Genomic DNA, 27,986 nt, shown 5'->3' with positions numbered 1-27,986 from the left:
AGGTCACATCTCCAATTGTCAACTGTCCATTCTCATGCCCCCTAGGTATTGTACATGGCTTCTAGTAAGAGGGGAACAGGCTAAAAGAGGTTGGCCCATGAATAACATTTATCACCTATCCACAGGGTGACCACTAGAGTGGGGGTCCCATGTTCCCTGTGAGTGGAGCAGTGTCAGGACTAGCTCCCCACCACTATATTCATGACATTATCATGATCATTGGTGGCCCCAAAGGTGACACCGGAAGTGATCAAACATTTTTCACCTAACCTGTGGACAGACGATAAATGGTGGGGTCAGACAACCCCCAACGATCAGCTGTTAGCAGCTCCGGATGCAAACCGTGTGTAGCAGCAGAACACCATAGCGCCGTACAGAGTTTAGTGGCCACCACCAGGTACTGCAGATTACCACCTATGTGAACAGTAGTTGTAGTACCAAGCAGTGGCCACTAAATCAGCTGATCGGTGGGGGTGCCAGGTTTTGGACCACCACAAATTGGGTATTGAACTATCCTAAGGATGGGCTATCAATATCATTCTACTGAGAAACTCCTTTAAGTCACAACAATAATATGTGGTAATATAACTGTCCATACTGGAAAGGGCCCCCAAACACATTGCAGCTGCTCAAAGTTGATTCTTTACACTTATACAGTGCTACTTTACCACCACGTACAATGGTATAGTAATCATACAGAACACTATGTGGGGGTCATATGTGAGGCTCACCGTCTCATTTCAGATGCCAGGCAAAGAAATCAGACAGTGGGCTATTAATCAAGCTAAAAAGGCTAGTGCGGGGCAGAAAACCAACCTGGGGAGGCAGAGGCTCTGGAAGTGATATGTCAAGCCCAGAGCACTTAACTCCTCATTTGCATAGAGATTAAAACGTTAATCTCTCAGAAAAACAGAATCAGATAGAAGATATAAATGTGTTGATGGATTGACATGTCAAAGGACTGCAAGCCCATATATGCTGTTTGGAGGGGGTGGCTCATCTTACTGACAAATTCCCTTTAAGAAAAAAAAAAATCCTCGAAGGTGTCCATATTCCTTAAAGGGGTTATCCATGACTATTTACATTTTTACTATGGGCCTAAGAACTAACAGGCAAATAGTTTCTACCTAACTGCCTGTTGTACCTGGTGACGATGTCTGCCGGCACAGAGTGGTCACAGACCGCTCCTGCCGGTGAACAAGTGGCTTCGGTGACGTCATGTCAGCGGCTTCTATTCCGCTCTGCTCTGTTGACGGATCGTGATTACCGGCGTAATGCTGAATGATAGCCGTCTTTCCACAGTTAGGCAGCGGGGAGCCGTCTGTCAATCAGTATGACGTCCCCAGTCACACCCCGACGACCAAGCAGCCTGGAAAAAGAAGAGCTGCTCTGTTGCTGTGGAGCAGCTGTATCGCTCTGAGCCGGAGCCCGGTGGATCAGGCAGGTAGTTGCCTCTGTTAGCCCACAATTTGTCTGTTTAGTTTATGGACCCATAATAAAAAAAAAAGAAAAATAATCTTGGACACGCCCTTTAACATTGGGTTTTTAATTATTTGTTTTTTACAAGCCAGCCATACAAACTAAACTAAGCACATCAAGAACAGCATTTAAGTTTTAAACTTTCAGGACTCTTACCTGGGCATAAGCATTGCGGTTAGCCTGTAGACTAACTTTTACAACTTCAAAAGGGTTTACTACCACGGCTTCTGTTAACCCAGAACCAAGTCCAGCAACTGCAAAAACCTGCAGAGAAGGCAACATGAACCAATGTAATCTAGAGGAAGCATCAGTGTTATGACTCTTACTATGATGATGTCAGCAATGCAGACCATGTTTATAGATTGGTGATGTCATCACATGACCTTTTACAGAATGACTGACTGTATGAATGTACCATTACACACAGAAGCGTGAGGCTATAAGATAGTAGGACTCACCCATGCAGGAGGCAAAGACAATGGAGCCAGCAGCTTTTTGTATTGTTCAAAGGTGAAGAACTGAAAGGAAGTAAAAATCTGCGGTCAATCCACTGTGAAGTCCTCTCCCATTGATTTCAATAAAGAACATGTAATGCCTTATTCGCCCTGTAGGAGTGCTAGCTTTCTCCAGAAAATACAATTGATCGCACATGATTAGAACCTTTCTAACCAAAAGGATAATCCGGAGTGGACTACCAACTTTAATGGGTTATTATTCCCCCAAAAACACACTAAATGTATGATTGCTGGGGACACCAACGCTGGGATCCTTACAGGTCACTACTAGAATAGAAAACCTGAGCCCCCACCATGAAGGATTTCAGATAGAGCAGTGGAAACGTACGCTCAGTGCTGGGCTATTTCCGTCATTCGCACTGACATCGGATGGAGCAGGGCACATACATGAGTATAGTTCTATTTAATCTCCATCAAATCAGGGGCTTGGGTCCTAGTGATATGAGGGGGTCCTAGCATGGGGTCCAAGTGTTTATACATCTATTCTATGGATAAATTAAATATGTTTTTCATGAGAACCATTTTAAGCAAAAAAGGAGCCATAAATTCATGCATAGCATGCTCCCCCTAGAGGAAGCTGCAGGCAGTCTGATTTTTTACCTTGTTAGGGATAGTGGATTATCTATATTAGAAAAAGCCCAGTCCCGACCCTTATACAGAGCTGTAATGAAATAAATCAGCACAGGGAAAGCTATTAATCATGAAATGCAAATAATTACGGATTATTAAGTTCACTAATAAATTTCCTGCTAACCAAATACAGGGGGCATATTTCTTTTACTACAGAGAGAAAGAGCGAACACTCAGGAAATGTAAAGTTGGCTCCGTGTTTGAGTTTGCTGTTAAAGGTTGTTTTGCTTTGCTATAATTATGTGTGATGAGTGATGTGCGGTCACGTGGGCATGCTAGTGCTGAGATATTCGTACAAGAGAATATTCGAGATGTCAGTATGTAAACATTGTGCACTTAAACCCCATACAGTACTGAGATTTCTTCTAAAAGAAGCAATGTAGAGGTCAACCTCGGCCTGAACCGGCGTTGGAAGGAAAAGCGGGCCTCTGACGAAAGTGTTGCTTCATTGTAATCAGACTCATACAGATAATGAACGGCATTAAACCTGATGAAGTCAGAGCTCAGTGATCAATAGCTAGAAATCCTCAGAAGAGACACTGACTACTATGGCATGACCTGGTATCTTTCCACCATAGGGGTTGTTCACATTTGGGAACATTATATATATACTGAATATACAGTGGGGAAAATAAGTATACGATACACTGCCGACTTTGCCAGTTTTCCCACCTACAAAGAATGTAGAGGTCTGTAATTTTTATCGTAGCTACACTTCACCTGTGACAGACAGAATCTAAAAATGAAAACCAGAAAATCACATTGTATGAACTTAACATAATTTATTAGCATTTTATTGCATGAAATGAGTATTTGTTACAATAGAAAAACAGAACTTAATATTTGGTACAGAAACCTTTCTTTGCAATTACAGAGGTCAGACGTTTCCGGTAGTTCTTGATCAAGTTTGCACACACTGCAGCAGGGATTTTGGCCCACACTTCCATACAGACCTTCTCCAGATCTTTCAGGTTTCGGGCTGTCGCTGGGCAACAGAGTTTTAGCTCCCTCCCAAGATTTTCTATTGGGTTCAGGTCTGGAAATGTTTCTTATGGAGCCACTCCTTAGTTCTCTGGCTGTGTGTTTTGGGTCATTATCATGCTGGAAGTCCCAGCCACAACCCATGTTCAATGCTTTTACTGAGGGAAGGACAAATTCTGGCCAAATTCTCGCGATACATGACCCCATCTATCCTCCCTTCACTACAGTGCAGTGATCCTTTCCTCTTTGCAGAAAAGCACCTCCAAAGTATGATGTTTCTATCACCATGTTTCATGGTTGGGACGGTGTTCTTGGGGTTGTACTCATCCTTCTTCTTCCTCCTCCAAAAACGAAGGCGTGGAGTTGATACCAAACAGTTCTATTTTGGTCTCATCTGACCACGTGACCTTCTCCCATGCCTCCTCTGGGTCATCCAGATGGTCATTGGCGAACTTCAAACGGCCTGGACATGTGCTGGCGTGAGCAGGGTTATCTTGCGTGCCCTGCAGGATTTTAATCCATGACTGCATAGTGTGTTACTAATGGTAATGTTTGAGACTGTGGTCCCAGCTCTCTTCAGGTCATTGACCAGGTCCTCCCGTGTAGTTCTGGGCTAATTCTTGACCTTACTCAGAATTATCCTTACCCCACGAGGCGAGACTGTACATGGAGCACCAGACCGAGGAAGATTGACAGTCATTTTGTGTTTCTTCCATTTTCTAATAATTGGGCCAACAGTTGTTTCCTTCTCAATAAGCTGCTTGCCTAATGTCCTGTAGCTCATCCGAGCCTTGTGCAGGTCTACAATTTTGTACCTGGCATCCTTAGACAGCTCTTTGGTCTTGGCCATGGTGGAGAGGTTGGAGTGTGATTGAGTGTGTGGACAGGTGTCTTTTATACAGGTAACCAGATCAAACAGGTGCAATTAATACAGGTAATGAGCGCAGAGTAGGAGGGCTTCTTAAAGAAGAACTAACAGGTCTGTGAGAGAATTCTTGCTGGTTTGTAGATGATAAAATACCCATTTCATGCAATAAAATGCAATTATTTAAAAATCATACAATGTGTTTTACTAGATTTTTTTAAGATTCTGTCTCTCACAGTTGAAGTGTACCCCATGGAATGGGTAGAAAAAGTAAACATTAAAGGGATCCTAACATATCCTTAGGAACTTTCTAACAACTGTTAAGTCAATTATTCCATGTTACTGGAAATCCACAAAAACTCCCACTTTGAGTGAATGGGTGGAAGAGGCTAACAATATTATGAAAATGGAAACCATGATTGCACATAATAACAATCGCCTCAAAGCTTTTCAATGCCAATGGACATGTTGGATATTATTCAGTGAGGGGAATGACCTTGCAATCTGGTTGTCAGAAAATCATATTTAACCCTTTCACCCCAAAGCTTCCTGACCAGGCCAATTTTTTTTTAATTCTGACCACTGTCACTTTATGAGGTAATAACTCTGGAACGTTTCAACGGATCCCAGTGATTCTGAGATTGTTTTTTCATGATATATTGTACTTCATGATATTGGTAACATTTCTTTGATATGACTTATGTTTATTTGTGAAAAAATTGGAAATTTGGCAAAAGTTTGGAAAATTTTAACTTTTATGTCCTTAAATCAGAGAGATATGTTACACAAAATAGTTAATAAATAACATTTCTCACATGTCTACTTTACATCAGCACAATTTTGAAAACATAATTTTTTTGTTAGGAAATTATAAGGGTTAAAATTTGACCAGTGATTTCTAATTTTTACAACAAAATCAATTTTTAGGGACCCCATCAGATTTGAAGTGACTTTGAGGGGTCTATATGACAGAAAATACCCAAAAGTGACACCACTCTAAAAAATGTACCCCTCCAGGTGCTCAATATCACATTTAAGAAGTTTATTAACCCTTCAGGTGCTTCACAGGAATTAATGGAATGTGGAAGGAAAAAATAAACATTTAACTTTTTTTCATAAAAATTTTACTTTACAGACATTTTATTTACTTTCACAAGGGTAACAGGAGAAAACGGGCCCCAAAATTTGTTGTGCAATTTCTCTTGAGCACACCGATACCCAATATGTGGGGGAAAACCACTGTTTGGGTGCACGACAGGACTCGGAAGGGAACAAGTGCCATTTGACTTCTTGAATGTAAAATTTGCTGGCTGTCAAGTTTGGGGAGCCCCTGATGTGCCTAAACAGTGGAAACAGTGGAAACCCCCCACAAGTGACAACATTCTGGAAACTAGATCTCCTCAAGAAACTTGTATAGATGTGTAATGAGCACCTTGAATCCCCAGGTGCTTCACACAAGTTTATAATGTTGAGCCGTGAAAAAAAAGAAATCACATTTTTCCACAAAAATGTTTTTTTTTAGCCCCAAATTTTGCATTCTCACTAGGGTAACAGTAGAAATTGCATCATACAATTTGTTCTGCAATTTCTCCTGAGTACACAAATATCCAATATGAAAACTACTGTTTCGGCGCACGGCAGGGCTCAGAAGTGAAGGTGCGCCATTTGACTTTTTGAATGCAAAATTTGGAATAATTAGCGGACCCCATGTTGCGTTTGGAGTGCCCCTGATGTGCCTAAACAGTGGAAACCTCTCACAAGTGACACCATTTTGGAAACCAGACCCCTCGGGAACTTATCTAGATGTGTGGTGAGCACCTTGAACCCCCAGATGCTTCACAGAAGTTTAGAACGTTAAGCCGTGAAAATGAAAAAAAATTTTTGCAAAAATCACATTTTTCCCACAAAACTTTTTTTTTAGCCAAATTTTGCATTTTCACAAGGGTAACAGGAGAAAATGGACCCCAAAATTTGTTGGTGAAAACTACTTTTAAGGCAAAGCTCAGGAGGGAAGAAGCACCATATTGGAGTTCAGATTTTGCTGGACTGGTTTGAGGGTGCAATGTCACATTGGTAGAGCCCCTGAGGTGCCAGATAAGCTGGAATCCCCATAAGTGACCCCATTTTACAAACTACACCTCTCAATTAATTAATTTACGGGATCATATTGAAACCACAGGGATGTCACAGTATTTTATACCATTAGGTAGTGAAGAAAAAATAATTACAATTTTACCACCAAAATTTTGTTTTAGCCCCAAATTTCTCATTTTCACACTGGCAAATGGGTAAAAATGGCACCAAAATGTGCCCCACAATTTCTGCTGAATGTAGAAATACCCCATATGTGGCTGTATAGTACTACTTAGCCATATGGCAAGACTCGGGAGGGATGGAGCGCTTTTTCCTAAAATAGTATGCAGACTACATATACAGAGCCCCTCAGTGCTAGAAGAGCAGAATCCGGCGTCAAGTGACCCCATTTTGGAAATTATACCCCTTTGTGAATTTATCTACTGGTGTAGTGATGATTTTGACTCCATGGTTGTTTGCCCAGAAACAAGCATCAGTGGATGTTGCTGAATGAAAATTGCAAATTGCCATTGCAGTGACCAGTACATAGTGCCCAACTTGTGCTTCTGGAGACATGCAGCCGTAAATTGGGCAGGCTCTCATCACTACAAGAATGCTAAACATTTGAACACTCACTGCGGTTAAGGCACACTGGGTCTCAGAAGGGAGGGGCGCATTGGGATTTTGGAGCGCTGGATTTCTTTTGAAGGGTGCGGTGCCATTTTGCTTTTCCAGAGCCTTTGTGCTACCAGTAACGTGGAAGCCCCGATAATTCCATTAATACATGACAGACCTGAGTGAGGACTTGCTTTTTTTGTGAATGTAGTTGAAACTTTTATTGGTAACATTTTACATAACATTTTGGATGACATTTATCCTGCGCTCTACGCTGAGCACTTATATCGGGATTTCCATCTAAATCTCCGAGTGACGTGATTCAGATGAAACCCCCGAGGGATCCATCCACAATAATGGGACAGCAGAGTTACTCCGGACTCTGTCTGGCCTCTGTTCAGCGGTGTCCTTCTTTTCAGAAGTGCACAAAACTGTGGCAGACTGCGCTTTTATGCAGGCCTAAAAAGAAGAACACTGCTGGATCACAGGCCAAACGGCGTCCACAGTGCCTCCCATCTGCCTCATTATGGGGAATCTTCCGTCAGGGGGTTCTGTCTGAATCACGTATATTAAAGAGATTTACACGGAAACCCCGGTGTAAGCGCTCAGCGAAGAGCACGGGGATAAATGTGAGCCGAGCAGTACTGCGATCTTTGGGCGGCAGAATGAACAAATCCACAGCAGGTGAAGAATTGGATTTATTTATTACGCCGACCCTCGTGCGGTATAGCGGATTAGGCGACTTTATTCTTCTGGTCGGTGCGATTACAGCAATACCAGATTTATATCGGGCTTTTATGTTTGGCAGCTGTACACACTAAGGCTGTGTTCACACGATGCGTATTTCATGCGTTTCCGCGGCGTTTTTGCAGTTGCGTAAACGCCGCGGAAACGCATGAAAAACGCATGGTAGAAGGGAAGCAATGTTCCCCAATGGAAATCCGCATGTGCTGTGCCCATGATGCGGATTTTTCCGCAGCGTTAACGCTGCGGTCAAAAATCCGCAGCATGTCAATTAATTTTGCGGAAACGCGGCGATTTCGCCGCCATTGACTTGCATTAGAATGCGCCAATTCCGCAAGACAGCATTTGTACTTGCGTAATTGGTGCGTTCTAATGTGCGGATGGTACCCGGGTGTGGAGGAGAGGAGAGTCTCATCCACACCCAGGTACCATTAAAAAAGCTGTAAAAGAAGAATAAAATAAAAAATAAATGTATTCTTACCATCTGTCGGCCCGCACAGCGCTCCCGCTTGGTTCCCGGCACTTGCAGTGAGTTGTAGGACCTGCGGTGACGTCAGAGTCATGTGACGGGTCACGTGACGCTGACGTCGGCAGGTCTTTCAATTCAAAGTTGCCGGCGAGGGAGAACAGATTGAGCGGGACACCGGGGGCCATCGGAGGTAAGTATATACACTCTCTCGGTTCACACTGTATAAATCCATGCTGTTTGCATGGATTTATATAGTGTGACCTAGTTATCAAGCACTTTCCAGGTGATGCTAACATCGCCTGGAAAGCGCTTGTCAATCTGCATGCGGAAACGCATGTGAATCTGCATGTGGATCCGCATGTATTCTGCAGGAAAAACGCATGCACAATCTGCATGCGTTTTTTCTGCCAGGGAGATGCAGAAATGATGCAGAAATTTTCTGCTTCATTTCTGCATCGTGTGCACATACCCTAAAAGTCGCTTTTTATTGTAAAAACAAGTTTTTGCATCGCCATATTTTGATAGCTATAATTTTCCATATTTCGGCCGACAGAGTCATGTGAGGGCTTGCTTTTTGCGAAACGAGTTGCCGTTTTTATTGGTGCTATTTTTGGGCAATTGACAGCTTTTGATTGCTTTCTACTCAGATTTTTGGAAGGCAAAATAAACAAAAAACAGTAATTGTCTTTTAGGGATTTTTGTTATACCGTTATGCGTGTGGTAAAATTGATAAGGCAGCTTTAATCTTCGGGTCAGTACGATTACAGCGATACCACATTTATATTGTTTTTTTATGTTTTGGCGCTTATACACAAAAACTTTTTTATAGAAAAAATAATAATTTTTGCAATGCTTTATTCTGAGAGCTGTAATTTTTTTATGTTTCCGCCGATGGAGCTGTATGGTAGCTTGTTTTCTGCAGGACAAGATGACGTTTTCAGCAATATCATTTTTATTTACATTTGTCTTTTTGATCGCGTTTTATTCCACTTTTTGTTCGGCTGTATGATGATAAAGCCTATTTTTTTGTTAGTGGGACAGTGATATAGGTCGGGTCGTTCTGGACGCGGCGATACCAAATATGTGTACTTTTTTGTTTATTTTTTTTACACAGATAAATGTATTTATTGGATTAATATTTTTTCTTTTTTTTGTTCTTTATTTTGAGATTTTTTTTTTTTATATTTTTGTAATTTTTATTAACTTTTTTTTATATATTTATTTTTAACTTTTTTACATTGTCCCACTATGGGACATACATAAACTTTCCCTTCCCCTAATTGCTGATCAGATAATTTGCAATGCTTCTGCACTGCAGAGCATCAGAGCAGCGTCTGACAGGCAGGGAGGAGGCGTCTCAGCTCCTGGTCTCTGAACAGGCACTGACAGGCCACTTTCCCTGAAGACCCTGAAGGATCCCGTGGCCATCTTGGGCCCGGGGATCACCATGGTGACCATCAGCATGCGATAGCATCAAGTTGTGCTGATGGAAGCATAGAGGGAGCCTACCCCGTCTGCGATGCCCCGCAATATCGCTGTCACTATTGACAGCGGCATCACAGGAGTTAAACGCCTGCGATTGGTGCTAGCGCTCACATAGTGATGACACCCGCAATTGATCGCGGCAGCGCTCAGTGTGAGCCCTCGCGATCACGGCGCCGTATACATAAAGCGCTTTGAGGGAACGAAACTCCCGCATATATACGGTGCATGTTGGGAAGGGGCTAAAATAAAATGTCGTGGTACATGTGGCGTCCTCTGAAGTGCTAGTTCAATAAGTCGTTTTTTTTTGTTTTTTTTTGTTCCCTCCACCTCCTTTTCCTTCCCATTCTTTCCCTTTCCGCCCGCCTTTCTTCTATACACTCCTCTAGCACATACATAATTATTTGTTTCATGTAAGAGCTTATATCAATACCTCATAAAGCTGGTTATAGCTATATTGCAATGTATATCGATAACTTAATGTTAACAACCGTCAACTTTTTTTATTGTTATTATTGAACGTAATTGGAATGTTCTGTTTTCATATCAATTTTGTTAAAATCCAATAAACATACCGTATTTAAAGTTAAAAAAAGGGATTCTGACAGCTGATAAATGCTGTCCGATCTATGGGCAGCATATATCAGACACTGACTGTATGATTTCTCTGCACAGGAGACAAGTCTGACTGGCGGTGCCCCGGCGGCTTCTCCCTGCCCAATGCCAATAACCAATGGCTGTCAGGTCTCTCCTCGTGTGCGCGTATAGGGAGAGACCTGTTACATACTGGCAGCGGGCGAACTTATCCGACAAGTCTCCTATGTGGTTCGGTTCCCGGTGGCTTTTAAAGAATGTTTTTCTCTGAAACGCTGCAACATTTCAGAGTCAAGCATACCTGACCGAAATCATTAGACCGTGTAGTCCAAGTTTATGCCATCTATTAGTTGCTTACTTTGTGCCAGAAATGCCCTGCCAAACCGATGGCGCGTTTTGGTGTTGCGCAGTAATCCATTCCACTTTTTTAGTAAGCCACACCCCTTTTTAAAAAGATAGTGTTTACATTTATCAGCGGTCAGGTTCCCTTTAAAGCGACCCTGACAGGTCCCTCATGCTCCCAAACTGCCAGCAAATGTTTATTCTTACGTTAACACCTTGCCTGACAAAGCCTTGTTTTACAGTATAGGCAATTCCAATGTATGGCAAAAAAGAATGTTAAAAATCCATTTTCCATTTGCTAATTAGTTTCAGACTAGTCGCAGAGGAGTTGGTTTCCCCAGGCTAGTTGTCCCAGTAATTATGTTACTGTTCCCCTCTGGCCGTGAAAACTTGATTTGTCAGAGCTGGTGTCACTGCCGGCTCTCTGCAAGTGACGCGCCCCCTGGGCCAGTGCTGTTAGGGATACCCGGAGCCGGATCAGATGGGGGTTGTAGTCTCCGAGTGGCTGTGACCCGGTCCGTGCCCAGGGTGTCAAACTCAGTGTGTGGCAGTCCTACAGATGTTATTAGAGTTCTTTGTGTCGACTACGCCACCCGTTGATTTGCGGTCAAAAGGCCGCCGCTGCAGCAGGGTCCACTGAGGCTGGTGATGTGTGTGCAGCTTAGGTAGTATAATCCCCAACGGGAGGGGTATAGCCTCAGGGGGTCAGCCGTGGAGGATGGTGGTTGTGAAGGTGCAGCAAGGAGACTCAGAGGCATAAAATGCAGTTCCAGGGTTTTACTTACTGGTGTTGCTCGGGTCACTGTGTACAGCAGTGACCACCCAAGCCGTGCTGCGTCCACCAGGTCCTGGACTCGGTCAACTCCCAGGCAACTCCGGAGTGTGGTCCTGAGCTCCTTTCTGTCTCTCCCTTCTTCTGGCCGTTCCCACCAGGGATCCACCTAAGTCCGGCTCCCTCGGGCCTCTTGTTGGTCAAGCCTCCTCTGGGCTCCCTGACCCTATTCTTGGTCTGCCTTCCGGGTGGATTTAGTGGGTGATCGTGGCAGATCCTGCCCACGACCTCCGGTTCCTGGCTAAGGTGTGCTGTAGCCTCTGCCAGCTTGGGATCCGGTACCCTGTTGCCGACCCTTCACCCTATTAGCTCTCTTATGGGCTCTTGGGGTCCCCTCTGCGCCTCTGGGTCTCTCTCTCTTCTCCTCTGCTCTGCTTCTCAGGTTACACTCTGACAGACTGACGTCTCACAGACTGACAACTGACTGACTGACTGACCGTGATCTAAGATGGTGCCCACCTTATATACTCCCTCTATGTGTGAGCTCAGGTGACCAGCACCCAATGAGCTCCTAGCTTTACCCAGGCTGCTCCCCCTATCTGCCCCTACACTACTGGGATGTTCCACCCCCCTCCCACTCCAGCCAGGAACAGACACTGTCGTACCTGCACATTTCTCTAGTGGGAGTACCATCGGTCTGTTCCCCGGAAATGGGATGTGTGTAGTGCATGCAGCCTACTAGCTCAGTTCCACACTCCATCCTTACCCAGGAGTGGAATATCACACCTCTGGGTTGAGGTGCAATACCCCTGTAGCAGCCGAATCCTCAGGGTGCTACATTCCCCCCTGGTAAATCACAGCACGTCCTCGGGCTGTAAAATATAAACATCCAAAACATACAATTTTTTTTTCATAAACATAAACATAGAAAACATCATATAGATATATCAGCAATAAACTTTTCATATAAATAACATTCTTGTTTCTGGTTCCTCCGGTCACGGTGCAACTTGTGACCGGGTAAAGTGCGACAGTCTCTCTTGGAATAAAAAAGTTCCCTATAAAACCGGTAGGGGGCGCTTTAGGAAGCGCAACTATATATAAGGGAAAATATGGCCGCTCTCAGTCCTCGGCCAGGTATTAGGGAGGAATGACCGCTCTCAGTCCTCGGTCAGTGGGAATAGGGACACACGGGTTTCAGTTCAATCTGCTGGTCCCAACGGGGACTATATTTTAACTAGAACAGTTCTTATACCCTGACGGGTAACTATGTACAGTCTCTCTCTACCGTACTTCAACGACGGCGTCCTCCTGCTCCTTCTTTAGATTCTTCAGACCCGTCCGGGTCCTCTTGCTCCTCCTCACACCGCAGCTCCTCCTCCGTCAGGCGATGCACATGGAGGGCGTAGGGTCCTTTGGCACACTTGTGCCGGGTGAAGGTGACCTCGTCCCCTACATACAGGTCACGACCTCTGTGTCCCTCCGGCAGATGGCTTTCTACGTCTCTGCAGGTTACAAAGACGTCGCCGGGGGTCTGATGGTCTCTAATGAAGCCCCACCCATGCTGCATGTTGAATTTTATCACAGTCCCGGTGGAAGGGGGACCATGAGCTGCACGGGGTTTCCTCCTGGTCCGGCTCTTCTGCTCCGCGCTCCTTATCTGCGCTTGCTGTTCCCGGACCCGCCTCTCTCTCCGCTCCCTCTCGAAGACTTCGAGCTGCTGGCGGCAGCACTCTGCACGCTCCGCTGCGGCCGCCCGAGTCTCCTGAGTGAACCCCATGAGGTCTTCTCCAGTGGGGTCCCACTCGAACTGTGCCTCCTCCAGCGGGGGCGAGGTCCACCTTGCGGGCTTCGGAACCGGAATCAGGGGTTCATCTAGGGGTCTCTCTTTCCGGAGTCGGGGATGGTGAAACTCCGGTGGCCATATGAAGGGCTGCCCATCCGGGCACGTATGCTGGGCGAACAGGTCCTCACCCAGGTGCGGTACTTTAGGTGTTATGGGCGCTGTGGTGGTAGTGGCGCCCGGGTTGACCAGGCCTTGCGACCAGGCTTGGGGCACCCTAAAGGCAAAGGGCACCGTAAGAACGGCGGCGCCCTGGGTTACTCGGCCCTGCGACCAGGCCGGTGGCTCCGCGGAGGTAGGGGGCGCTGTTGGAATTGCGGCGCCCGGGTGTACTAGGCCTTGCGACCAGGCCGGTGGTATTTCCTGCTTGGCCACGCTCGAAGTCGAGGCGTGTGACGTCACAGGGGTCGCGGCCGCGGTTTCCGGTTGAGGCCTAGTCGGCGGCGGTGACGATGCAGCGACGGGCACGGCAGGGGGAACTTCGGGCTCTGCGACGGGGAGCTGGGGCAGGCACGCGGTTTCCCGGCTCGGGGTAGAGACGTCCCCTTTACCTGCCTCCGTCCGTTCAGCTCCCTTCTCGGCGCCGTCTCCTGCCTTCATTCCTCCTGCGCCATCCTCAGAGGCGGTCTGTCTCCTCGTCTCAGGTGGCGTGCTCCGCTGTCGGGTTTCGGTCTGCTGGGCCATCTCTCGGCTCCACTCCGCCAACGTCTCTCGCTGCACCCGGGCCATCCTCCGTGCGAGGCCCTCCAGCGCGGTCTGTGCACACTCCCGGTCTCGGGGGAGCTGTGCTAGGATCTCCAGCAGGCCTTCTGGAGTGGCGACCTGCAACAGGCTCCTGACCACTGGGTCGGTGCTGCCTGACTCTCCCTCCATCTCCGGGTAGGCTTTCTCTGGACTCTCTTCCAGACGTCTTGTCTCCGGGTGCGCTCTCTCCAGACTGCTCCAGGCGACACCCATCTTTGTTCTCTTGTTCTGTCTCCGCCCACATCGAGGGTGGTCCCGGGGCAACTTCAGTTCCAGGGGCAGTTCTCTTACGCTGATGGACACTTCCAGCATCACAGTCTCTGTTGGTGGGCACGGTTTCCGCTTTTGGCGCCATTCTTCGACCTGGCCCACGATGGGAGGTGGCCTCTTGCCACCCTCTGGCACGCCCATAATGGCGTCCGCTCTTCCAAGGCGGGAAATCTTCGGAAATGGCGGGAATCGTCTCCCAGTGGCGGGAAACTCCATGGATGGCGGGAAAAAGCTGCAAATGGCGGACAACCGGCGGGAAACGACCTGTGATGGGGTCCGTTGGCGGGGACCCTCCGGAACCGGCAGGGGACTTCTTTTTGAGGTAACAGTGAACTTTTCTTCAGGCACGCAGTACCCGGTTGTTGCGGGCACGTAATCCTGCCGACTACGCCAAAGTTGACGCGCCCCCTGGGCCAGTGCTGTTAGGGATACCCGGAGCCGGATCAGATGGGGGTTGTAGTCTCCGAGTGGCTGTGACCCGGTCCGTGCCCAGGGTGTCAAACTCAGTGTGTGGCAGTCCTACAGATGTTATTAGAGTTCTTTGTGTCGACTACGCCACCCGTTGATTTGCGGTCAAAAGGCCGCCGCTGCAGCAGGGTCCACTGAGGCTGGTGATGTGTGTGCAGCTTAGGTAGTATAATCCCCAACGGGAGGGGTATAGCCTCAGGGGGTCAGCCGTGGAGGATGGTGGTTGTGAAGGTGCAGCAAGGAGACTCAGAGGCATAAAATGCAGTTCCAGGGTTTTACTTACTGGTGTTGCTCGGGTCACTGTGTACAGCAGTGACCACCCAAGCCGTGCTGCGTCCACCAGGTCCTGGACTCGGTCAACTCCCAGGCAACTCCGGAGTGTGGTCCTGAGCTCCTTTCTGTCTCTCCCTTCTTCTGGCCGTTCCCACCAGGGATCCACCTAAGTCCGGCTCCCTCGGGCCTCTTGTTGGTCAAGCCTCCTCTGGGCTCCCTGACCCTATTCTTGGTCTGCCTTCCGGGTGGATTAAGTGGGTGATCGTGGCAGATCCTGCCCACGACCTCCGGTTCCTGGCTAAGGTGTGCTGTAGCCTCTGCCAGCTTGGGATCCGGTACCCTGTTGCCGACCCTTCACCCTATTAGCTCTCTTATGGGCTCTTGGGGTCCCCTCTGCGCCTCTGGGTCTCTCTCTCTTCTCCTCTGCTCTGCTTCTCAGGTTACACTCTGACAGACTGACGTCTCACAGACTGACAACTGACTGACTGACTGACCGTGATCTAAGATGGTGCCCACCTTATATACTCCCTCTATGTGTGAGCTCAGGTGACCAGCACCCAATGAGCTCCTAGCTTTACCCAGGCTGCTCCCCCTATCTGCCCCTACACTACTGGGATGTTCCACCCCCCTCCCACTCCAGCCAGGAACAGACACTGTCGTACCTGCACATTTCTCTAGTGGGAGTACCATCGGTCTGTTCCCCGGAAATGGGATGTGTGTAGTGCATGCAGCCTACTAGCTCAGTTCCACACTCCATCCTTACCCGGGAGTGGAATATCACACCTCTGGGTTGAGGTGCAATACCCCTGTAGCAGCCGAATCCTCAGGGTGCTACACAAGTCTCAGGCAACTTTCAATATTTCATGTCATTGAGCAGTGAAGGAGGGTAGGGCCGGCTCCAACGGCCCCTCGACTAGTCAAAAACTAGTTATCATATTGGAAATAGATTTTGACTTTTTTTTGCCATACACTGTAATCGTTTATCTTACATTGTACAAAGGGCTTGTTAGCATAAGATTAAGCACATGCTGACGATTTGGGGAACATGGGGAACCTGTCAGGTTCTCTTTAAAGCAGATCTTGAAAAAACTTTAGAAAAGAATGAGAACTTTTATGCAGGGTTAAATCAGAATTAAGAACACAAATAAAAGAAAGGAAAGGAGAACTCTATAAAACTCTATATATGTTTACAGTTTTTTTTTGCAAATATGACGACAGCCTGAGATTATTCATCATAATTGTTCACAATTATGAAATCAAAGACGTAAAGTGACACACTTGCTGGATGGAACTCGTATTACATTTCTGTATGGAACAGCCATAAAACACCCATATGCATAAGCACTTAGGATATTTTTGATACATACGAAAAAGAAAAAAAAACTCACATTTCTCGTTTTGTAAATACAGCTGCTGTGAAGAGCAAACATGCTTTACAGCACAAAGCGCTGATTGAAAAATGAAGAAGGGAACACTGAACTGAATCAATAAATCCACTGTTACTTAAAGGGGCTGTTCCATCCGGCGGACTTTTGTGAAACCCATATCTATCTCAGGATCAGTAGAATTTCAGGTCAGATTAGCATATGCACTAGCAGGATGCAGCAGACCCAATGATAAAGGCAGGGGCAGCACAGGTGCAAAATACTGATGCAAACAGCTACTCACAAACCTACCAATTCATGGAGGGGGTGGCTGTGTAGTATTACAAATGCACACAAATGGGACTTTCATAGGATGCCAGTCACACAGATACGTGTGATGTACAGTGTCTGGCTTATAGCCTATTAATGACACCCATACTATTAGATCAGGCACGCTGCCTAGCACTAAATAAGTGCACCCCACAAGACAGATGGCCCTATTCACCCAACCAACACTAAAGGGCCTGGCTGCAACCTGCAAAATGGAAAAAAGTGCAATAATAAGATGGAAAATAATGTATATGATAAATACATTACATGAGGTATTGGATGATATTTTGGTCAAAATACGCAAGCTCGCAACTCACGTCAAGGGTCCTCATACTTGCGAGTCCTAACACTAAAACTATAAACAGCTCACAGAAAAGGACAAACATTTCAAAAGACATTACAGAGAAGAAACCAGCCTTACCAACACCAGGTCAGATTACTAATGCACTAGCAGGATGCAGAAGACCCCCATGATAAAGGCGGGGGCAGCACATGTGTAGTGAGCTGGCAGGCTCTGGCTGTTCTGTGATAATTGAGATAGAGCCTGTGACAGAAATGATAACGCAGGATGGTGTTGCCACCTTGTGGCCAGAGGTTGCACCTGCGCAGGATGTGATGACAGAGAAAAAGACTGAGTCTCCTGTGTCCCTCCCTGGAGAGTCACGTGAGCAAAGTGAAAGAAAAAAAGCGGGCGGAGAGTCTGAGGTAGTCTGTGAAAAGAACCAGGACGGTGTGCAGGTCCTCATGTGTGCCGCAGAGGATACTCTCAACGTGGTTTCTGTTATCTGACACCTTATCCTCAGAGTTTTCCCCAGCTTCCGCACTGCTGAAGGATTCAGCTATTACACTCCCCGCTACTGGAGTGTGAACCACATAAGGAAATCTACAAGAGCTACTACCCAGATCAGAGAGACTGTAAGTGGGACCTCTGGCGAGAGGCCGAAGTATCCCTTCCTTTCAGCGAAGTCTGCTGTTCCTGTTTTCTTCGGCTGGGACGCCTTCCTGCAAAGACAGACAGGCCTGCGACGGGGGACACATCCTTCTGGAGTAAAGGACTGGTAACGTGTGAGTAGGGACAGTGAGGGTCAGCTTATAAGTACATGTTATTTCTGTGAACATTTACGGTTGTCATTTATTGTGTTCTGCTATGTTAAAAATGTATACAAGTAAAGATACGGTTATCAGATAGAGTCTGTGTGTGGGGATCTTGCTGGGCCAGATCATGGATATCAACGCGCGGCCTTGCCCGCGGTCACTTCATCTGGCGTAGTCGGCAGGATCTGTGACCAGCAGGATTCCCACGCAGGCCACGTGTACAGTCAGAAAGCCCCGCCGGTGTCTATTGTGAATCAGGTCAGGAAATTTGGCGGACGAAACTACCCTGTACCAGAGTGGGCGGAACAAGTCCGGATACTGGGGGAAATGTATAATATTGACCCCAAGACCTTGGCAGAAATGGCGGTACTGACGCTAGAGGGGGAGGCATGGACGACAGTCAGACTGGAGACGGTCAGGGGCCAGCGTACAGTGGATGATTTGGTGCGGGTGCTGGAGAACACCTATGGGCCGACCACATACCCGGAAACACTGCGACACATGTTCTTTAGACGGACGCAGCTTGAATGGGAGGATATTCCCCAATATGCGAACGCCCTTCAGGTACTCCTTGAACAAGCCTGTGGAAAAGGGGAACAACTAGCTGGTATGGCTCCTCGTGACCTGGTACTGAAAGACCAATTTGTAATAGGACCGAGAGACCAGTATCTTAACCGCACGTTACAGGACTTGATCCGGATGATGCCGACTCTTACTTTTGCTGAAGTCAAACAGGAAGCCATAGAACGTTCAAGGGGACCCGTCATGGATGTGGGGATTCAAGGTGCTGCGTGCAGATCCATATCTGACATTAAAAATCCGAACAGTGACACGAAAGACCTGAAACAGATGGTAGCAGACTTACAGAAACAGATATTACAGTTAACATTAGACCGACAGGGAGACCAGCGAAGACAGCCTAGCCGTCCCGTGGGACAGTGTTGGTCATGTGGTGATCCTCGCCATAGGGCAAATCGCTGTCCTCAACACTTCCCTCCGCAAAAACCTCCGTCGCACCAACGAACAAACCCTCAGTCACTCCAGCGAAGGGAATTTCGATCAGATCAGCGAATGGAACCACAACCATATCCACAAGCAGAGCTACCACGCCGGGCCTCACCACAATGGCCGCCGTTAAACTAGACACCCCTGCAGCTGAGGCTCGCGCAGCAGGGGAGGCCAAAGAGAGGGGTGTGGAAAAACAGAGCCGACGGCGGAGTGCTCTTGCCTCGAGTAGCCCGACACTTGAAGTTGTCCTGGAAGGAATTGCCGTACAGGGACTGATGGACACTGGGTCACAAGTGACCACGATCTCCGAACAGTTTTACGAAAATTACCTCAAACCAAGAACTGCTTGTGACCCAGACACCGCCATTAAGATTATTGCGGCTAATAATCTACCCATTCCAGTGACCGGAGTTGCTTAGATGGACACAAAGGCCTGCGGACAGGACTTAGGGAAACGAGGGATCGTCATCGTCAAGGAAGGTTTCGGCTCCGAGACCCCAGTGATAGTTGGAATGAACATCTTGAAAGACCTGGATCTTATGCTGTTGACAAGAAAAGGACCCAAATACTGGCAGAAAGTCACCAAACATAAGCCGACTCGTCTGACGTTCCAGCGCGTAATCCGGACCGTTGGACTTCAACAGATGGCAGAGGAACAACTACCCCTAGCCGCCATTACGGTGCCACGCTGTACCCGCATTACTTTGCCCGCTGAAAAAGAGACAGTCATTTCCTTACCCCTTAACACCCACCGACAACTTGAGGGGGTTGAAGTGTTGATCGAGCCGAGGACCCCAAGTGGGGGTAAGCTAAACCCACTAGTTGCTCGCACTCTGGCCGTCGTGAGGAACGGGAGAGTCCCTGTCAGGCTAAACAACACCGCAGAAGTAGGCCTAGCCCTTGAAACCGGCACTCAACTTGCCCGGGTATATGCTCTACCCACGGAAGTGAATCCCATTGGACCCCTAAAATTCACCCCGTCTACAGAAGGCGACTGGACGGTAACCGTCTCAGCCATAAACGCTCAAGTAGACGATGAAGACATTGGGCGAAAACTACGGGAAAAAGTACAGCTAGACACGTCTCAATACACCAAACAAGAAGTGTCTCAAGTGGAGGAACTCCTACGGGAACACCAAGACTCCTTTGCAAAGCATGACACAGACTTTGGGTGTACCACCAGTATCCAGCACGAGATACCCACGGGCGATACCCCCCCTATCCGCGAGAGGTACCGGCAGATACCACCTCAACAATACCAGGAGGTGAAAAGCCTGTTAGAATCCATGCTACACGCCGGAGTGGTACGTGAAAGCCAGAGCCCATGGGCTGCACCCGTGGTGATAGTCAAAAAGAAAGATGGTTCCCTGAGATTTTGCGTAGACTACCGTAGGCTGAACGCTTGCACTATCCGGGACTCATATCCACTTCCCCAGATCGAAGAGTCACTGACCGCCCTGAAGGCGGCCAAATATTTTTCGTCCCTAGACCTGGCCAGTGGATATTGGTAGGTCCCAATGAGTGAGAAGGACAGGGAAAAGACCACCTTCATCCTTCCCATGGGCCGGTATGAGTTCGACCGGATGCCGTTCGGCTTGAATAACGCACCAGGGACCTTTCAGAGACTGATGGAACGCTGTCTGGGAGACTTCAACTTTGAGTTTACGCTGATATACCTTGACGACATCGTGGTATACTCCGCCACCTTTGAGGATCATCTTCACAAGCTTGGCCAAGTGTTCCAGCGCTTGAGGGGACACGGCTTGAAGTTGAAGCCCAGCAAGTGCCGTTTGTTCCAGCAGGAAATCGACTACTTGGGTCACCGGATCTCGGCCGAAGGTGTCCAGCCCTCTCCGGAGAAGATAGCAGCCGTTCAAGAGTGGCCGCAGCCAACTACCGTCAAAGAAGTCCGGGATATTTCTGGGGCTGGCTGGCTACTACCGTCGGTTTGTCAAGGACTTTGCTCGGCTTGCTGAACCACTGCATGAGGTTCTCCGAGGGACCGCGAACAGTCCCAGAGGATGACGCATCAGTTGGGGGCCTGACCAAGAAAAACCCTTTCAGGCACTCAAGGCTGCTCTAACATCACCCCCTGTTCTGGCGTATGCAGATTACACATTACCGTTCCAGTTGCACACCGACGCCAGCCTTCAAGGTCTAGGGGCGGTCCTCTCTCAAGTTCAAGATAATAAAGAACGCGTAATAGCCTATGCCAGTAGGTCTCTCCGTGACACCGAAAAGAATCCCGTCAACTACAGCTCCTTCCGCTTGGAACTCTTGGCTCTGACTTGGGCTATGACGGAGAAACTTGCTGGCTATCTGACAGAAGCGGAGGTGCTGGTCATGACGGACAACAATCCTCTCGCCCACCTAGAGAATGCCAAACTAGGGGCAATGGAACAGCGCTGGATGGCCAGGCTCTCTAGATTCCAGTACAAAATTAAATACAGAGTGGGGAATGAGAATCAGAATGCTGACAGCCTGTCTAGAGTGACATCAGCCCCACCAGTGGGGGACCGGGATGAAGAGTCGGAGGAAGATGAGATGCCTGACTTTGCCCGGCTCGCAAAGCAAATAGAAGATAGCCGCCAGTATGCTGTAGGAGGGATTGGAGCTGTAGTGGGATCTCCCCTGTCCCAGCAAGAATGGGCCAAGCTTCAAGATCGAAATCCCGAGCACGTCTAACTGAAACGATATGTGAATAAACAAGAGAAACCGCCCTCCGAAGTGAGAGCCCGACTATCGACCAGAGCCTTGACTCTGCTTGCCCAATGGGATCGGCTGATCGTGAAAGATGGAGTCCTGTATCGCAGGGCCCTTTTATCCCATATGCTGGAGGAGTGTTTGCAGATTGTTGTCCCGGTGCAGTTGGCCCATGAGATGGTGGGCGAAGCTCATAGGAGGAACGGCCACTTCGGCATAGACAAGACCCTCCGGTGGACCCAGCAGTTCATTTTTTGTCCGGGGCTCCGTAAGCTGGTTGAAAACGTCTGTCAAGAATGCCGTACCTGTGAATTCCACAAGTCCGCCGAGCAGCGTGCACCCGTCCAGACTATTAGGACGTCGAGGCCCCTCGAGCTGTTGATGGTGGACTATCTGTTGATCGGAACGGCGAATAGTGGCTACCAGTACTGTCTGGTGATGGTGGACCACTTCACGAAATTCGCCGTCGCTGTTGCTACCAAGGATCAGACTGCCGAATCAGCTGCACAGGCCATCTGTCAACAGTTCGTTCGGGTCTACGGATGTCCGGAGCGGCTGCATTCTGATCAGGGGGCTTGTTTCGAAGGGCGAGTCATTGAAGAACTCCAACGGATGTATGGAATCAAGAAGTCCAGGACCACCCCTTACCATCCACAAGGGAATGGCGCGTGTGAACGCTTTAACCGGACCCTCTTACAACTGATCCGGACACTGGCTGAAGACAAAAAGCCCGACTGGCCTCGATTCCTCCCAGAACTGCTGTGGGCCTATAATAATCAGGTCCATTCCGTCACCGGATACACCCCATACACCCTTCTCTTTGGCCGTCCAGGCAAAGACATCCATGAGTTGCAACTGTCTAACTCCGAAGAGGATACCTGTGGTACCTATCCTTCCTGGCTACAAACACACCGCCAGAGAATGGAGACTGTCTACCGGCTAGTAGGCCGACAAATCCAGGATCAAGTGCACGCTGACCCACTTCCGGTACAAGAGGACTCACTGAATGTAGGTCAACTGGTCCTAATCCGTATAAAGAAACCGCAAGGGAAACTCCGGCCCAAGTGGGAGACCGAAGTCTATCGAGTAATTGGACACCCGTACCCCGGTGGCCCCGTCTAACGAGTGCAGGGTGAAGACAGCGGCAGCATCCGTACTTTGCACCGTAATATATTGCGCCCCTGTCGCTCCCAGCCTGACTCCCCTACTGTGATACCTAGAGAGATGGATATCACTAATACTGTCGGAGACACTGACCCCGGGGATGTAGAGATTGAATGCATGCCTACCCCTGTCCGTCTGACTGACGCACTTGAACCGATTACCTCCCCTACTGACATGTCGACTGGGAAAGAGAGTGGGGTGACTGATCGGAGAGAGGGGATCCAACCCGTTAGGCGGACAACGAGGACCACTGCAGGGGTACCTCCAGGACAGTCCTACAGAGACCAATATGTGTGGCCCTCTTCCCAGCCGCCCCCTGTAACATCCACAGCCATCGCCGCCCTGGAGCCGGTCGTTGGCAGGGACTGCCAACTTTTGAGCGGGGGGGCGTGTAGTGAGCTGGCAGGCTCTGGCTGTTCTGTGATAATTGAGATAGAGCCTGTGACAGAAATGATAACGCAGGATGGTGTTGCCACCTTGTGGCCAGAGGTTGCACCTGCGCAGGATGTGATGACAGAGAAAAAGACTGAGTCTCCTGTGTCCCTCCCTGGAGAGTCACGTGAGCAAAGTGAAAGAAAAAAAGCGCGCGGAGAGTCTGAGGTAGTCTGTGAAAAGAACCAGGACGGTGTGCAGGTCCTCGTGTGTGCCGCAGAGGATACACTCAACATGGTTTCTGTTATCTGACACCTTATCCTCAGAGTTTTCCCCAGCTTCCGCACTGCTGAAGGATTCAGCTGTTACACTCCCCGCTACTGGAGTGTGAACCACATAAGGGAATCTACAAGAGCTACTACCCGGATCAGAGAGACTGTAAGCGGGACCTCTGGCGAGAGGCCGAAGTATTCCTTCCTTTCAGCGAAGTCTGCTGTTCCTGTTTTCTTCGGCTGGGACGCCTTCCTGCAAAGACAGACAGGCCTGCGACGGGGGACACATCCTTCTGGAGTAAAGGACTGGTAACGTGTGAGTAGGGACAGTGAGGGTCAGCTTATAAGTACACGTTATTGCTGTGAACATTTACGGTTGTCGTTTATTGTGTTCTGCTGTGTTAAAAATGTATACAATTAAAGATACGGTTATCAAGGTAGAGTCTGTGTGTGGGGATCTTGCTGGTCCAGATCATGAATATCAATGCGCGGCCTTGCCCGCGGTCACTTCACATGTACAAAATACTGATGCAACAGCCACTCACTAACTGACCTATTCATGGAGGGGGTGGCTGTGTAGTATTAAAAATGCACACAGAAGAGTGTGTGACTAGTGTCCCATGCAATCCCCATCTGTGTGCATTTTTAATACTACACAGCCACCCTCTCCATGAATTGGTAGGTTTGTTAGTGGCTGTTTGCATCAGTATTTTGCACCTGTGCTGCCCCCACCCTTATCATGGGGGTCTGCAGCATCCTGCTAGTGAATTGGTAATCTGACTTGGTGTTGGTAAGGCTCCTTTCTTCTCTGTGATGTTTTTTTAATTTTTTGTCCTTTTCTGTGAGATGTCAGTAGGATTTCACCCCCCAATCTATTTATATGAGCACGTAGCGGTTTCAATGACATGTGCAGCAATACCTTTAAGTGGCAAGTCGGTTCCTCCGTCCTGAGAAATAAGCATTTGAATAGATATACAAATGAGGCTTAAGAGCTTTGGTAGATCTGAAGCCTATGTCACTCCACCTCTATTCCCCGTTCCAGCGGCGTCTCCTCCTGCTTTGACTCCTGGGGAATAGAGCTGGAGTGACAGAGGCTTCAGATCTAACATAGGTCTCCAGCCTCATTTGCATAACAATTCAAAAGCTTACTTCTGGCCATGTAAAGGTGTTGCTGGACTTGTCTTTGAAAGAGCTACATGTGCATATAAATAGTTTGGGGTGTGATATCCTGCTGACAAAAATCCCTTTAAGACCTTTCAGGAAAGGAGGCAGCACAGAGCTTGAATGGCTCTCTCTGTTAATTTCCATGGAAGATCGCAATACTGCAAATTTTTGAAGCTCCAATGGAAATTAATGCAGAGGCCACCTCTCCTTTCCTGAAAAGGAGTGACTGGGCTCCAGGTTTGAGATAGATGTGGGTCCTGTCAGAGTGTTATAAATATCCTAGTTTGGAACACAACTTTAAAAGGGTTGTCTGATATAGTTATTGCTAGAGCTCTACTCATATACTAAACAAAGTGGAGGGTTGCTACAAAAAGCATGTCTGGAGGATCTGTCTATTACACAGGCAGCTCATTGATTTCACATGGAACTGTCTTCAGAGAGGAAGAGGACTGGAAGTCTAGTGCCACCTATTGGAAGTAGCAATCCTAAAAGTCAATATTGAGCCTTGCCACATGAATTAGGATAAAAACCAAATCAGAATCTCAATTTGCAGACACTGTGTATCAGGGTACTGCCCCTTGTCAGTGCAAAGTGTAAGATCTGGTTTGGCTGGGTGAGAGGAGTCTGACCGGGATCCAAGGGGTAACGTTTCTCCTTGCGGAGAGTGACATGTCAAGCCTGGCATGCCAAGATGAGGAGACTTTTAAGCCTTGCAATGCTCCACTGGGAAATTAAATAGGATTCTGGTTTGGCTTTTATCCCAAGTCATGTGGCAAGGCTAATTAGAGGATTGATGTTGACTTTTAGCATTGCTACTTCCAATAGGTGGCATTAGAGTTCTAGTCCTCTTCCTCTCTGAAGAGACAATTTGCATATTTAATTTCCCACAGGAGCATTGCAAGGCTTAAAAGTCTCCTCACCTTGGCATGCCAGGTTTGACATGTCACTCTCTGCCAGGAGAAACTTTACCCCTTGGATCCCACATGGAACTGTCAAATGCTTCATTTACCATGTGGAGGAGCATGTCCATAAAAGTGCTGCAAATCACTTGTGCTATATGTTTGTAACATCTATTTTATAAATATCCCCAGGGCAAAGGAAAATTCTATCTGTGGATCTTGTCTGCCCTGATCTTCGCAAGAAAATTTTGAACGAGGGCATATGTACCCCAGAGACAGACCATAGGTGGTCCAAATGCACCAACAACCAACTAGTGGTTGCAGAGCAGAGTGCACCTCTGTGATCTATGATAAGGTATAGCATGGACTTTCCCATTCACTTTGAATACCACATCTATATTTTGCTCTTGGAGAAAGGCAGACAAGCCTTGGTTATTCTATAGTTTTTGCTTTTGTGTGGCAAGAACCTATGCTACACTCCTTATTCCTAAAGGGGTATTCCACTTTTGAAAGCCCTTGTCCTGTTTAAAAAAAAATAAACAAATTGGGCTTTAGTCACCCTACTCAGGTCCAGCATCGAGTCTTTGTCTGCAGTATTGATGTCATGTCAACTGCCCTGCAGCCAATAACTTTGTCAGAGCTGACGGCATAAGCCACTCAGAGACGCTGAGCTCACTGAATGACTACTGCGCTGTTAAGTCACGTCACCGCTGGGAGAAGAGGCGGAGATTCAGCATTGGACCCAAAGAGGGTAAACAAAACAAAAAACTTTTGTTTAATAACAAACTGCAGTTGGGGGAGAAAAGTTGTCCAAAAAAAAAAAAACTTTAAGGAACTGCACAGTTGGTGTGGAGTAGTCCAAGGTTAAAGGAAAATTAATCACAAACCTTCCGTCCTGGGCAGTAAAACTCAGCGTCCTAAATGAGGGGCTCATTTTTTAACTTTGTCATGTGTCCTCTTTTCTATATACACCATTGAAAAAGGTAATTGAAAAAAAATATACATACAGTTTTATTACACCTGCAGTCTCAGGATGTATAGGGTTAATGCAATTTTTTTTCCCTCTACTGGAGACAAAGAGTTGGAGCCTCCGGTTCTTTCTGCGCGGAGCGGCAGAGCTGCCAAAAGTTCTGATTTGCTTCCCATGGTAATGTCAACGTTATGTAAATAGCGCAGGTAAAGCGCGGCTTTGCATGACATGTAAATAGAGAATTTGTTTTACAGAACAGGGGACGATTTTCTAGTTTCCTTTTCATTTAACAAACGTCTCTGATGATTCCTGGATCAGAGGTCAAGTCCCCAGTTAGCCAACAGGAGCTGGAGTTAAGACATTTAACCCTTTCCCAACAATCCGGGAGGGTTCAGGTTCTGTGTGCGGCGTGTTTGCTGGTTTATACAATTCATGCGGCTAATATTTTCATAAGGCAAATAAAGATTGATGGGACTGACCGCACAGTCAGAGAAGTGACATCACACATAACGTTATGTTATCAATGCCGCAGAGGGACTTACCTTAACAGCTCGCTTCGGGGTCTCGGCCAAGATTGGGGGAAGTATTCCTTTATAGAAGCCGAATAACCTATAAAATTATAAATAGCCATCTTACACATGAACCGGCCATCAGATTAGGTTTTCCACTATACAATATAGTATTTCTAATACAAATACAGTAAAAACTCCCATGACAGATTTTCTGCTACACCCCACATCATCTTCTTTAAAAAGACCACCCACTACAAGATTAATGCTCATCTCAAAGAAGTTTCAAAGTATACTGTTTATTCTTAAAATGACCTTGCCATTATATAATTCAAAAAAAGAGAAAAGACACAAATGATTGATTTCACTACCTAAATTTTAACAATATTTTTATTATACAGCAAACACAAAAACCTATACAAAATGAAAACATTTAGCAATGTGCACATTGCACTAGAACCAGTTACCTGGCCAAGCATAATAATTTAGCAATTTATTAGTTAGAATCATTCTTGAGAAGTCTTGTGGAATATCTAGGAGACTTGAGGAAATGGGGAAAACCTCCTGGACTCTTGGAGGAGTTGACAAAACTACTGGACAAAATATGTATGGCGGAGCAGAAAGTCATTGGCTCCCTGCTCCACTTATATCTGTGGTAGGACATAGGTTGCTTTAGACCTTCTACCTGCCAGAGGAGTGGATAGCTGGAGGAGGTCAGCTTACTATATGGAGGCACAAAATTTGTACTTTCACTCTGGAGGGCATCAGGGGGGTGTTTTTATTTGCAAGGGTACTTTGGATGGGTAAAGCACTATATGGTTTGTGTAAAGGTGCTGAAAAAACAATGAGCTAAAGATGTCTTATCGTTATATCCTGCATGGATGAGACATGGAAAGAAGAAGTGGGAATGGTGGTCTGGACCAAATGAAGATAAATGAACAACTCCAATCAGTCACTGGATGTATAAGTACAATCTA

The 27,986-nt window shown here is 47.2% G+C and overlaps 1 protein-coding gene across 4 annotated transcripts in view; it reads right to left on the bottom strand.

Annotated features, from left to right (window-relative positions):
* SLC25A21 (solute carrier family 25 member 21) overlaps positions 1-27,986 on the bottom strand; it is a 420,995-nt gene that overhangs the window by 74,976 nt on the left and 318,033 nt on the right. For all 4 annotated transcript variants that reach the window (XR_012247354.1, XM_073638942.1, XM_073638943.1 and 1 more), the window contains exons 5-7: positions 27,043-27,109; positions 1,938-1,997; positions 1,636-1,743 (exon numbers count right to left, since the gene is read on the bottom strand). Coding sequence is in view for 3 of the 4 variants with exons in the window: in XM_073638942.1 (XP_073495043.1) it covers positions 1,636-1,743; positions 1,938-1,997; positions 27,043-27,109 (235 nt within the window). In the remaining variant the exon portion in view is untranslated. The remainder of the gene's footprint in view (positions 1-1,635; positions 1,744-1,937; positions 1,998-27,042; positions 27,110-27,986) is intronic.

The sequence above is a fragment of the Phyllobates terribilis genome, unplaced genomic scaffold (genome assembly GCF_046119375.1).
Source record: "Phyllobates terribilis strain yellow unplaced genomic scaffold, ASM4611937v1 Scaffold_7__3_contigs__length_470593459, whole genome shotgun sequence".
Lineage (NCBI taxonomy): Eukaryota > Metazoa > Chordata > Amphibia > Anura > Dendrobatidae > Phyllobates > Phyllobates terribilis.
This window is presented reverse-complemented; position numbering and strand designations above follow the sequence as displayed.